At 39.4% G+C, this 14,744-nt stretch overlaps 1 protein-coding gene across 1 annotated transcript in view; it reads left to right on the top strand.

Moving 5' to 3' along the window:
* Positions 1–14,744, top strand: part of ABCA13 (ATP-binding cassette, sub-family A (ABC1), member 13) — a 502,078-nt gene that overhangs the window by 152,982 nt on the left and 334,352 nt on the right. Inside the window, exons 28-29 of the mRNA XM_011947569.1 lie at positions 8,782–8,895; positions 11,647–11,737. Coding sequence (XP_011802959.1) covers positions 8,782–8,895; positions 11,647–11,737 — 205 coding nt within the window. The remainder of the gene's footprint in view (positions 1–8,781; positions 8,896–11,646; positions 11,738–14,744) is intronic.

The raw sequence follows: 14,744 nt of genomic DNA, 5'->3' as shown, positions 1-14,744 counted from the left end.
TGGCCAGCTGTAAATTGGTTTCTTTGTTTTAGACTATTGAAGTACAAAGAGTTTCCATAAAGCACGTGAGTTCTTAAATTAAGTTTTAATTTGTCAAACATATATTGAATAGAGGGAAGAATTACTTGCTCTAATCTCGACACTGCTAAGAACTAAGGTTGGTTGGAAACCTCATTTATGCCTTATACCTACAATAGGGGTTGGTAATTGTCATACACCTTTTGCAGGTAAAGAAAGTGAGTCTTAGGCGTAAGTAACCTTATCAAGAGCTGTCAAGCGGAGGCAGAGATGGGATTTGAAACAAAGACTGTTTAACTCTAAGGCCAATGTTTTATTTTTTCTGTTATATTTTACTGTATTCTCCAAGTAGAAATTCACATGTCAGTATATCTATTTCTGCCTCAGAGGAACTGCTTGTGGTATGAAGGAGACGTGGAGTCCCAGGGATAAGGGCATGGGGAAGGCTGCTTCCTATGGAAGGAGCTGGCCTCAAGCTGCCGAATTGGAATATCAGGTTATGATGGGCAGAGATCGGCTGTCAGTCTCATCTATCTGGTATAGTGGATTCTGATTGGATCTGAAGCAACAGAGCAGGACAGATAGAGTTTTACATTTGCTCATAGTTCCTGAACTCTAACATCAATAATTCTGCTGTTTTAAATGCAGATTGAATCACTCTTTATTGAGCACTTACTTCTGTAAGGTTAGAGGAGCCATCACGTACACTGTATTAGTCCGTCCTCACACTGTTGTGAAGAAATATGGGAAACTGGGTAATTTATAAAGGAAAGAGGTTTAACTGACTCACAGTTTCTCATGGCTGGGGAGGCCTCAGGAAGCTTACAATCGTAGTGGAAGGCACCTTTTCACAGGGCAGCAGGAGAGAATGAGAACTGAGCAAAGGGGGAAGGCCCTTATAAAACCATCAGATTTCGTGAAAACTTACTCACTATCACAAGAATAGCATGAAGGAACTGCCCCCATGATTCAATTACCTCCCGCCATGTTCCTCTCATGACACAAGGGGATTATGGGAAGTACAATTCAAGATGTGATTTGGGTGGGGACACAGCCAAACTATATCAGACAATTTCCCAAGTCCTCCCTCATTTACTTCTCACAGGAACCCTAGGGAGTAGACATTGTTAAATCCATTTTATAGATTAAAATAGTAAGAATTGGGAACGTTTACATTCCCAAGTTTATTAAATGATAAACAGAAGCTCATGGCTTGAATCCAAATTTGGCAGACTCTGCAGCCAATTTACTTTCATTGGCCATATTTACAGTATTTGTTATAAAATAATAAGGATACTGTATACTAAAGCTTCTTTCACTATCATCAGTTTGGGATACTGGGTACCTAATTGACCTCATTTTTTAAAATAACTTTGTGTAGCAATGCAAGGAATTTCACCCACCCCCAGAATTCTGGCTGCCTTCACCTTTGGGAGGACGAGAATAAAGTCACACAGTTTAAAGATATTTGTTTGTAAGCAGTAGAGATGGGAAACAACTTGGCCATCAATACAGAGTTTGGTGAATAAGATATAGACTGATCTTCAGGAGAATATCAGGCAAAGTGAAGAATATGCACAGGCTATTGCTAATGTTGTCATTAAATGGACACAAAGCCTGATAACTAACTTCCATAGAAGTAAAAATTCTTGGTTCCATGATACTTATTAAAGATGAAAAATGCCAGTGAAGTGGAATCTGCCTAAGTCTGGAGTCTACATAAACCTGTACAGGCTGGAAGTGCACAGGCTCTGCACATATGTGGGGCTGCTTACAAGTGCAGAGCAATGGCAAGGGCACTGATGGGACCTTTAGGCAGGTCAAGGTCTTTCCCAAGGAGCCCCAGAGAGAGAACAAAATTCATTGCAATCCACTTTCTGACTGTAGGCATCGAATCAGTTATTGCAAAGCAAGTTGTCAGTGGTTCAGCGAGGCTCTCGGATGGGTGAAAGTGGCCAATATGGAACATTTTATCAAAACTCAGCAAAGTTGCTGAGTAGAAGTAATTACATTTTACAAGTGGCCTTGTTTGATATAATCTCCTATAAAATAACAGTTCTCTAAGACTGCAGTATCAGTAGACCTGTGAATGTACTTTTTCTGTGAGACTAGATAATATCCAAACCCTCAGATAAGCACAGATATTCCTCTTTTACTGACCTTGGATACCTGCGATTTTCCATCATTCCTCTTCCTGTCTGCTTGGAATTGGTGGTCTATTAGATACAATATTAATTAATTTATTAGTGAAATAGCACATTAGAACATGAGGAAAAATTATAAATATATAGTTCAAAAAAAATTTAAAAAACCTAAGATGTATTTTAAGCAAATGAAAAGATGCTCAAATTTAAGTAATAGTAAGAGAAATGCAAATCCCCAAAATGAGATATCCACAAATGAGATATCATATCAAAATGGTAAAGGCTCAAAATTTGATATATTTTGTTGTTTGGAGGTATTATGAGAGAGTCACTCTGCAGCTATCAGCACATGCAAAAAAGGATATTTATTGTGCCATTGTTTGTAAGCAGTAGAGGTGGGAAACGGAGACTGGACATGAATACAGAATTGTCTGAATTAGATACAGACTGATCTTCAAGAGAATTTCAGGCAAAGTGAAGAAGAACGTGGATAGTATGAGTGAAGAAAAGCAGAAAACCAACATATGCACCTGTTTTTGAAAACATAGAGATAAACTCAGGGGGTTCACATTGAAGAACCAATAATGATGCTTCCTCTGCATTTGAAACTGGGCTTCTAGGGCACAGAGTAGAACCCTTCTGAAGGCTTGAAATTTGGTACAGTGCCAAAAATGTATACAAGATAAAATCCCAGGAAGTCTTTTAAGCTAGTTATTTCATGTTCCATTGAATTTGTGTGCCATATTGAGGACATAGGGCATTGGAAGTGAGTGTTAGCCTCCTGGGGGACTGGCTGTGTGCCCTTTAAATGCCCTGTCTAGCCATGTCCTCTGTATGGGAAGGTCAGGGCACAGGTCCATTTTGTTTCAGGGGCAACAGACCAGCCTTTCTCTTTTCCTCCAATCCATCCATCCATCCATCCATCCATCCATCTACTCATGCATCCATCTATCCATTTATCTATCAATAAATTAATTCATTTATCTGTCCATCCAACCATCCATCCATCCATCCATCCATCCATCCATCCATCCATCCATCCATCCATCCATCCATCCATCCATCCATCTACACATCTATCTGTCCATTCATCTATGCATTCATTCACCCATCTATCCACCCATTCATTCATCCACACATCTATTCATCCATCCATCTAGCCATCTATCCATCCATCTATCCATCTGTCTATGCATTCATCTATCCATCCATCCATTTTTCTATTCATCCATTGATCATTTATCCATCCATCCATCCATCCATCCATCCATTAATCTATCTGTTCATCCATCCATCCATCCATCCATCCATCCATCCATTCATCCATCCATTTATCTATCCATCCACACATCCATCCATCCATTCATCTATTTGTTCATCTCTCTGTCCATCCATCCATCCATTAATCTATCAATCCATTCATCCATTTATCTATTCATCCATTCACACATCCATCCATTCATCCATGTATTCATTCATTCATCCATCCACACATCTATCTGTCCATTCATCTATCCTTCTATCTACCCATACACCCATTCGTTCATCCATCCATCCATTCGTCCATCCATCCATCTATCCATCCATCCACCCACCCACCCACCCATTCATTTATCTATTCAACCATCCACACACCCATCTATTCATCTACTCATTCATCTGTCTGTCCATCCATCCATCCATCCATCCATCCATCCATCCATCCATCCATCCATCCATCCATCCTTCCATATATCCATCTATCAATTTATCCATTTATCTATCCATCCACACATCCATCCATCCATCCATCCATCCGTCCACCCACCCATCCATTCATCTATCTGTCCATCCATCCGTCTACAAATTCATCCATTTATTCATCTATCCTCCCAAACGTTCATTCATCCATTTATCCGAGATGGGAAGGAAACAGGCTCTTGTTAGTACGAAGTGCATTGAGGGGAAGTAGGGGATGCTCTATCACTGGGTTTTTCCCTGCCTGATTTTGGCCAAGTGAAAAAGAAATATTTTTCTTTTATCTACTATGAATGTATCTACTTGTTTCCTTTTCAAATCTTCAAATTCCTCTACCTCATTCCCCTTCATGCAATAATAAAAAGGTCTGAATAAGGAGGGAAGAGGGTGATATAACTAAGAAAATAATTGATACAACAAAAAATAATGAATACAACAGAACAAATAAACCCAGAGCTAATATCTTGTGCTATGACCTAGTCACATTTTGATATTTTTCCTCTATTTTAAAAGAGAGAATAACTGCAAGAGAGGAATAAATCATTTTCTACAATTAAAGTTAGTAGGTGGTGTATAAATGAAACCAAAGCCCAAGACATTTCTCTTAATTAAATAAAATGGAAATAAGACTTTAATCACAGGATATCTGAGAATCCTGACACACTTTTAGTTGGGATTATGAGCTCTGAGCCTCATTAGTTTTCTGTAATCTTCTGAAGGTGATTAATTAAACAATATGATTATGAATTCATAGATTTAAACATGGTAAATGTATTTCAGTCCATTGCAGTCTTTATTTATTTGTTTATTTTTTTTGATACTCAAATGATCCCATCTGTGAGCAGTGGGCACTTCTTCATTTAGAATTCCATATTCTTTTAAAAATTTACTTTTAAATTTTGAGGCAGTTGTAGATTTACATGCATTTGTAAGAAACAACAAGGAAAGATCGGTGTACCCTTCACTGGGTTTCCTAATGGTAACATCTCATGAAACTACCTATAATGCAGTATCACAAACAGGATTCTGCCATTGATACAGTTCACTTGTCTTCTGGTTTCCCCAGTTTTACTATGTGTGCGTGTGTGTATTCAGTTTTATGCAGCCTTAGCACCTGTGTAGGTTTGTGTATTCGTCACTGATTTGTTTTATGCCACCACCAGAGCCGGCGCCAGAGAAAAGGCAAGTAGGCAAGGTAAAAAGAAACTTTATTAGCTAGCCAATGTGAAGGAAGAAAGGGCAAAGTTCACCGGTCTCCGGCGGTGGAGACCGAGGAAGTCACTCCGGCTTTCTCGGGCGAGGTTCCTGGGTCCGCGTATGAAGAGGGGGCCAAGGAAGTTTGCGCTGGGCACCTGCCGGAGTGGCTTTTGTGTCTTGGGCCTGGGAGTGGGAGGGCGGTAGGCAGGATGCCGGCGGGTCGAGGGCCGTGCGGTGGGTGGGCCAGGTAGGTTTCGGTTTTCCTCGGTGGGACCCTGACAGTTGACCTATGCCCTTCCCGGGCGCGGGAAAGTTGGTGATGAAGAACCCGGAAGTACGCCATCTTAGTCACCTTTGTTCTTTGTTTCCCTCTCCCTCAGTCCAGACAGTCACCAGCATTGAAGCAGAACAGTCACATCACAGCACAGTCTCTTGCTTAACCTTTCATAACCACAGCCATTGATTCCTACACCACTCCCCACCAAGTCCCTGATCCCTGCCAGCCACCAATCAGTTCTTCATTTCTATAATTTTTTCATTTCTAGATGGTTGTATACATGGAAGTATACAGTATGTATAATTTGGGATTGACTTTTTAAACTTAGCATAATTCCCTAGAGTAGTATCCATATTGTGCAGATATCAGGAGTTCATTCATTTTTATTGCTGAGTAACATTACCTGGTATGCATGGTCCACAGTTTCTTTAGCCATTTACACACTGTGGTACATCTGGGTTGTTCCCAACTTTTGGCTATTGTGTCTTCTGTTTCTCTTTTCTTGCCTTCCTGTGGGTTACTTAAACAGTTTTGAGCATCCTCACCCTAAGACGTGATTTTAGGATACTCATCCTAAAAAATGACTTATTGATACTGTCTTTGAGTGTATCTTTTTGTATGATGTTCTTACAAAGAACATCTGGCTCTAGATATTACAATACAGACATACATACATGGCTTATCACAGTTCATTGGCATTGAGTTTTTACCACTTCAAGCCAGGTGTGGAAATCCACTTCGACTTAGGTCCCTTTACCTTCTCTGCTTTTAAATATCATCATCTTGACTACCAGATGGTGTTATGATTTATGTTTTAATCATCAAATACATTTCATAAAACTCAGGGAAAACAGTATAGTCTGTTGCATTCACCCACATTTCTGCTCTTTCTGTTGTTTTTTTCTTCCTTCTCAATTCTCCAGGATTCTTTTTCATATTTTCATTTTTTAAAGTTTTTCTTCATCTGAGAATGTCTTTATTTTATCTTCATTCCTAAAAGATACTTACATTAGATTCAGAATTCACAATGACAATTCTTTTCTTACATCGTGATAAATGTTAGGCTACTTTCTTCTGGCTCCCAGGGTTTCAGATGAGAGATTTACTAACCTTTGAGTGGGTGTTCCCTCGAGGTAACATGGCATGGTTCTCTGGCTGCTTTAAAGCTTTTATTGTGTTCAGATTTTAGAAGTTTAATTATGGTGTGGTTTAATGTAGATTTCTCTCAGTTTATCATATTTAGTGTTTGCTTAGCTTCCTGAGTCTGTAGGTTTTTGTATTTCTACAGTTTTAGGAAGTTTTTCAACCATTATTTCCTCTTGTACTCTTTCAGTTCCACTCAGTTTCTTCTTCTCTTTCAGAGAGTCCAGTGAAACCAATATCAAAATTTTTATTATTGTCCTACAGGTACTTGAGGCTCTGTTCACTTTCCTATCAATCTCCTTTCTCCCTGTTGCACAGATTGGGTGCCACACACTGATCAGCCCTCAGGTTCAGTGGTCCTCTCCTCTGCCATCTCCATTCTTCTACTGAGACCATCTAGCGAGTTCTTGTATTTGCGTCATTGCATTGTCCATGTGGTATCCATGTGGTTCTTTTTTATAACTTCTTTTTCTTCATTGAGATTTTCTGCTATTTTGTTTGCTTCAAGACAATTTGCAATTGCTTGTTGAAGCATTTTTTTATTCATGATGGGTGCTTTAAAATACTAGCCAGGTCACTCCAATATCTGATTTGTCTCAATATTGGCATCAATTGATTGTTTTTCTTAATTCAAGTTGTCTTTTCTTTGGTTATTTTTTATAATGGGTGTTTTTCAGTTGTATCATGGGTATTTTGAGCAATATAATAGGAGACTTTGAGCCCTATGTAAAAATCTTTTATTTTTGTGGGTAGTCGTTGTACTTAGGCTTAACACACAGATCTTGGCCCACTTTGTGTGCTGTGGTTCCACTAAGAGTTTAATTTTGGTTTATCTAATGCATCAGGGACTCCCTGATGCTGCTGTATGAAAGGACAGATGAGATTTCTCCAGTCCAGCTGCCTCCATGTTGGGGAGGTGAGCCTCCAGCAGTTGGAGAAGAAGGGGACTTCTTAGGATCCAAGGTCTTTGTTGCTTCAGGAGCCATCCTGCTGTGGGGCAGCCAGTGTTTTCAGGCCAGGTCACTTGTCACTGTGGAATACTCCTTGCCCTGTCTCCTGGGTGCTTGTTGTGGTTCCTCTACCCTCAGGGGAAGAACAACTATTTCCCTGGCTATTCATTTTCAGTGTCATCCCAGCTGATCCCCCCTTTGGTGTTGCAGAGCCAGCTTGGTTTGTTGGAAGGACTCCTGGTCCCTCCAGAGAGGCAGCCCAGTTAGGCTACCTTCTGTTACTAGAATGTTATAAATGTGAGGTCTTCTGGGTGGGGAATTTAATGTGTGTGTATGTGTGTGTGTGTGTGTGTGTGTGTGTGTATTCTTTATTTGTAGTTTTAAAATATTTTACAGATCTTCTAAATTTGTTGCTTTAATAATGTTATTCAACCTTTTTAACTGGTATAGCTGGTGTTTACTGAGTATTTACTATGTACCAGGCCTGGTGCCAAGGTATTGGAATACTAATTTGTCTTAATACTTACAAGAATCTTTATCCCTATTTTTATTGAAGGCTGAAGCTGAGACTTCAAGGTTTTACTCTGTTTGCTGTGCTGGCTGCTTTTTAGCTCCTGTGCCACTGTGATGGTCTCCTAGTGACCCTAGGGAGATGTGGTTAGACTCTGAAACCCTCCTTAAACATTGTCCCTTTGGCATTTAGACTGCTTTCAGTATTAAGTGTAATAATATTGCAATAGACATCTTCATGGAAATAGCTTTATATTTTATTTAAACGATTTCCTTAGGATAGAGTCCTTTTATCTTGAGAGAGTAAAGCATGTGCATTTTTTATGGATCAGTGACTGTATTGTTCTGATACCAAATTACTTTATAAAAGTCTTATGCCAGTGTACTCTGCCAGCAGCAATAAATGAAAAAATATACCAATTTTATTCTATCCTCAATAGTGTTGGGTACCATAAAGCAAGTAAGTATTAGTTGAGAAAGTATTTTTGAGAAAGAAATGTGGGCAAGCATTGATTAATTAGGTCAGTATATATTGGGGACATATGCTCTACCCAGCAGTGACTCTGGCGAGACAGCGGTGAACAGGCAGGTAGCCCCTGGATGGACAGAGTCAAGGAGAGAGGTCTCAGAGGACTCACCTGCGATATGAGGGCATTGGAACTTTTCATGTTATTGAGGAAGGCATCAACTGGCCTGCAGGCAGATCTTTGCTCTGGTGGCCATGTCACAAACCGTCCTTGTTGGAAGATTTACCGTAATATAACAGCTGAATAAGAGACATATCCAAATATGCTTCATTTTGCAGGCTAATTCCACCTTTTATATTGTGGACAAGCTAAAAGCTTTATCAGAAACACTGCTGGAAATGTCCAGCCTTTTCCAGAGAAGTGGAAGTGGCCAGATGTTCAACCAGCTGCAGGTGAGTGGTTGGTCTCTGCCACCGAGGGATAGGGAGCTATGTGAGAAAACATTTTGTGAATTTTCAGTATTTTACCCATGCAAGATGGTATCATCGTGAGAATGATTAATAATTTGTTAATAGTAACCTGTTCTTTAAATTCTGTATTAAGCTTAATGCTTTTTAGATTGTTTGCATACTTTTGAATTGTAGGTCTATTCAACAATCAATGGTCATTTCCTCATATTCTGTATTGACAACTTAATATTTTAAAAAGGAACAACTTACGGTTTAGAATGGCCTAACTTCATTAGAGCCTGACAATCATTAATGTAAAACTTTAATTCAGGTAGATCACCTAATAATTTTTTGGGCATTTGTGTAACTTCAACTTACCTCAACTCTGATAGGATGACAAAATATGCCTGCATTTTAATTCATGTTTAGTTTTTCATTAACCACTAGGTAAGTAGTTCAGAGTACGGACTCAGGAGCTAGAATCATTTGAGTTTGATTCCCAGCTCAACCCCTGCCACCAGTTGTGTGATCTTGGACTAGTCACTGAAATTCTCTGTGCCTTAGGTTTCTTCCCTGAGAAATGAGGAAGTGATAGTAGTTATGAGGTATAAATGGGTCAGGATACATAGAGCCTTTGGAATAGGTTTTGACACAGAAAAAATGCTACTGGGTGAGTCTGAGTTTTCCAAGAAACAGATGCCAAGACAGGATTATATGTGCAATAATTTTATTTTGGGAAATGGCTGCTGAGCAAAGGAAGAGGAAGCTAGACAGGCTGGAAGCAAGGTTGTCAATGGTGATGGAAGTCTGACCCTGAGGAAAGCAGAGAGGGAGAGGGTCGGGTGGAAGCATCCTGGTGGACCCTGCAATTTAATGGACATCAGATAAGGCTGAGAGGGAGTCACAGAGCTAAAGTCAGTTATCAAGGTAGGGGTCCCATGTCAGTGGAGTCCTGTGGCTCCTGGGAGTGGGCCTGATGTGGTGGTCATTGGTGAGGGACAGCCCATGGGAGGCATGGCCTCAGGGCAAAGTACCGTGGATTCAGAGTGCAGCAGTGGGACCTGCCATTTCTGTTTCTTGCAGTTGGAGGTCTGTGATGTTCATTCTCACAGCGACCATGGCCATATGTATTAGCTAGTACTGTAATCTTCTTTAATTTGCTTGTGCATGGATTAATCTGTTAATACAGACATCAGCAAACCTTTGCAGTTAATGGGACAGATAGTATTTTAGACTGGATAAGGTCTCTGCTGCAACTATAGATATATTGTGTGCAATAATATATCATGCAATATTATAAGCACCAAGTTCAGAGTGTACAAAGATCTAGGGGAACATAAAGCAGTGCCTAACTCTGCCTCAAAAATTGGGCAGCTCCTTGTGAAGTCTCTATGGTATACCTGAGTACTACTTACTAAGTGGCCATGTCAGAAATCAAAGTCACATGTCCAACCAACTGAAGAACTTATCTTCCATAGGATAAGATGGTGTAAATTGTTCCTCTATTTCTTAGCTTTGGGATTATGCTCAAGGGAACTTGCAGTGCCTTGGGTTTGTAGTAGTCGATGTCTATGTTCCAGGCCTGGTTGCGCCACTAGATGGAGTGGTTAGAGTCTCTGGGTAAAGCCTTAACTTTGCTCTGCTTCCCTGCTCCATCAGTAAAAGACAACAGTAACCTCATGGGGATGTTGTTGAGATTAAAAGACATGATGCATAATAACTGCCCTGCACATTGACTGGCAAATAGCGAATGCCCAGTGAAGGAAGATAAATAAGATTCCAAAAAAGAAAAGCAAACACCAAACTTTCATAATAAAGTCTTGTCATCCTTAGACAAGATTAGTTAAAACCATCACATGTTATAAGGTGAATGTGAGAAATAAAAGAGCTAATTACAAAGGGTACATTTTATTTGAGAATTCCTGTCTGGAGCTCCTGTATTATCAGGTTATGTACTGGACCAAAATCTGGATAGCATACAAATATTCTCTAAGAAATTGGCAAATTCCAAAATTAATTCCCAGTCATTGATCCTGAGGCAGAGCCTGGATACATCAGCATCTTTCCCTCTCAGCTTCTTGCTGGTTTTTGTATGTCGTAAGTGTGGGGCAGTGCAATGCAAGTACATGGATATCATTGGCAAAATAAAGGGGCAAGATGTCATTAAGTTGATGAAAAAATCTTGGAGAACTCTCCACAGTAAACAATTTGTCTCCAATCATTGACAAATGAGGCAAAGTCACAACCATCAATAGTAATGAGAGAACAATGGTACAGATGAAGCAATGAAAGATGCTTCTGAAGATGAGTAGCAAAACATTGAGAGAGGGTTTGGGAAATTCCGAAATCCTCCCTCAGAGTTTTTATAACGATGACCCTGTCTTTATAACTGGCCTCTGAGGAAGGCCATGCAAAGGAAAGGAAAGAATCTTATAGAAAGTAAAAGGTCACTATATAGGTTCATTAGAAAATTTTGCCAAAAACAAACCACTTAATTCATTCTTTGTTTTTAGTATTAATAAATAATTACAACTACAACATAAATTTTCATAATTGTTGATTTTGTTTTTCAAGGTAAGGTCCTAATAAGATGTTATCCCGTTATTTATTGTGGTGTTTTAAAACTTCTTTTAAGTGAATTCAGTTTATATGCCTTGTTCCTTTGTAATGAAACTTTGAATAAGTCTCATAGGTATTATTCAATAATACGAAATAATGCAATTATTTTTGTTAAGCTATATTATTTTTCTTTAGGAGGCCCTGAGAAACAAATTTGTAAGAAACTTTGTAGAAACGCAGTTGCACATTGATGTAGACAAACTTACTGAAAAACTCCAGACATACGGTAAGTGTGCTGATGGGCGTGGTAGTGTTCGTCTGCCTAAATGGCTCTGCCACTTAGGTGGGTCCTCCCCCTTGGGCCGTGACGTTGCCACGTGACTTCCAGCAGGTCGCTTTTCCTCTCTTAGTTTCTATTTTCTTATCTGGATCCTGAAGGGCTTGAACTAAATACACCCCAAAGTTTGTTCATGCCTGAAGTTTTTTTGATTCACTGATTCAGGACTTAACTACTAAAGAACCTAGTTAAAAAGGAAGTTGTCTGATTCAAACACAAGAATTGTGAATTACAAAACAAGTTTCTAAAAGAAATTATTATTATTATGGAGTTAAAAGTAACTTGAAAGCCATTGCATAGATTTGAAAATGAGAAGCTCAGATAAAAACATTACACATCAGTAAACATTTATTGTACCTCTGCAATTGATGAATCTGTGAATTCATTTAGGTGTTTAACAAACATTTGCTGGACATACAAGGAAAGCCAGTTCCATGAAATAATCCAGAAGGCCATAAACTATTCCTGTTCCACCATGCAGTGCAGAGAAGAAGATGACTGTGCTCAGAAACTGCAACACTGTGGCAAAATCAGCAGTCAGGGCCCTGCTAGAGAAACTCTCAGCAGCCTAACCCAGTTGGCAGGGACCTGGAGTCAGAGGAAGGATGGGTGTCAGGCTGTTCCAGGTCCCTGACTCCGTCACACTCTGCTTGTGCATGGGAAAGGGTTTCGGATCTGCCTTACATATGAAAGTCAAAAGAAGGCAAGACATTTTATTAAACATAATATAGTACTTCCCTTTAAAACAATTTTTGGTGAATGTAATACTTAATACTACTTCAGAAAGGTTAATCATATTTTAAAATGTTTTGTATTTTAAATGCATTACATAATTTTTTCAATTAATTAAAACACCTTTAAAAAAAGAAGTAGCACTGGAAAGCTTATAACAGTGTCCCCATCTTCTGTTGCTGGAACCAAGGATGTACATGGATCCGAGAGATCCTGTGTGGAACACAGATGTCTCCTGGGTTCGCATGTACCGTGGTGCTAGTGTTAATGTAGATGTCTTAGAGTGTGAATTGTACCTGAGCCACGTTTGTTCAACACGTGGCTGCTTAGCCAACACTACTTTTGAATAGGTTTTCCCACATGTAAGCTTCCACTGTAAAATTAAGAGAAAGTTCCCTAGAAATGTAGAACTTTTCCTACAAGTGTGTTGGGACACAGAATATGAGATTCACATGGAATTTTGAGATCCATGAAGTGTGATCCTCTCTTCTTTCTGCTTCTGTCTGATGCTGGAGGTTGAAGACCATCTCATCCAGGTGAATGTTGGTTATTTTCTCCCACCCTGTACAGCCCTCCAGGAGCAGGCACAAAGTGGGGTCAGGCGTTCACGGGTGGGGTGGTGGTGAGGAATTGATCACTGACTGGATGCAAATCTCCTTTTGTAACTTAGCTAACAAATGAACTCACCTTACTACATGCATCCTTTTAAAATTTATTCCTAGGTCATACTCACTTTTCTTCGTCCTATAACCAGTATCTGGAAACTGAGGTGACTATTTGAAGATATATTGATGCAACTTCTGGGAATATTTGCCTAATCATGCTGTCATTTTTATTCATTATCCAACTTTTATTTTATTTTTATTTTTTTGAGACAGAGTTTTGCTCTTGTCGCCCAGGCAGTAGTGCAATGGCGCAATCTCGGCTCACTGCAACCTGTGACTTCCGGGTTCAAGCAAGTCTCCTGCCCCACCCTCGCCAGTAGCTGGAACTACAGGCGTGCACCACCATGCCCGGCTGATTTTTGTATTTTTAGTAGAGATGGGGTTTCACCAAGTTGGCCAGGCTGGCTCAAACTCCTGACCTTAGGTGATCCTCCCGCCTTGGCCTCTCAAAGCGCTGGGATTACAGGCGTGAGCCTCTGAGCCTGGTCTCATTATATAACTTCAAAAAATAACTTTGTGCTTTATTACAAAAAGTATATATGTCCGTTGTAGAAACATTAGAAAATATAAATAAGCCAGAAAACAAATCCAACTATAATCTTATCACCACAGATAGCTATTTTAAAAGCCTCAGAGTTCTTTTTTAGATGAATTTATATGTACTCATATGAAGATAAGTATATGTATTTTCACAAAAATGATTAAACTGTTCATATAATTTTGTTACCTGATTGCAAAAAATTAAGATTATTATAAAAGTTTTTTGTATCTATAAATATTGACTGTTACTAAGAAAAAGTCCCTTCATCTAGCTTTGCCTTGCGTTTCACTCCATAGTACGAATTTAAACTTAGGAATTTCTTTAGGATTAGTTGTTATATATCTAACTGATACACCTGTGGTAGTATTTCTTGATTTATTTGTTACAGGAATTATCAATTGATTTCCTGTTCTGAAAGATGCAGATTTAGTTTTGTACTACATCATTTCCCTGATCAGTTGCTCCCACTATGGTAATATGACCATTTTAGTTGTCATAGAACAGTATGAGGAGATAAATGTTGTTCAGTGCAGAGCCAGGCTATGCATTATAATGACATTTCCTTATTTACCATGTCTCGCTTTTCCTAGAGTTTTATGCTCTCTTACTATTACATGAAACACTTGTTCTCCATTGCTCCCACCTCCTGTGTGCCAACACAGCATCTTTATGTTGAGTCCTTTTGTCTGTGCAAACGCCACCCAGACCGCCTACCACACTCCACCTGGGCAGGCTGCCCACTCCTGCCAGCACCCAGCTGCTTTCCTAGGAATTCTCTGCTCTGCTCTCCTGGGGTGGATACCATGATTCCTGGGCTCTATGTCCTCCTTTTTGTTTTGTTGCCATGTTTTGTGGGTTCATATTAATCAGTGTCGTCCTGAAAAAGAGAATGAGAGAAAAAATTCCTGAGTGATTTTACTCAGTAAAGTAAAATTACATCTGAATGATATTTGGAAATATCCCCTATTTCATTACCAATAATTTTGTATCTCTTCTTTCTCTCTCCTTTTTGCTTTTA

Source organism: Colobus angolensis, unplaced genomic scaffold (genome assembly GCF_000951035.1).
Source record: "Colobus angolensis palliatus isolate OR3802 unplaced genomic scaffold, Cang.pa_1.0 Scaffold268, whole genome shotgun sequence".
Lineage (NCBI taxonomy): Eukaryota > Metazoa > Chordata > Mammalia > Primates > Cercopithecidae > Colobus > Colobus angolensis.
This window is presented reverse-complemented; position numbering and strand designations above follow the sequence as displayed.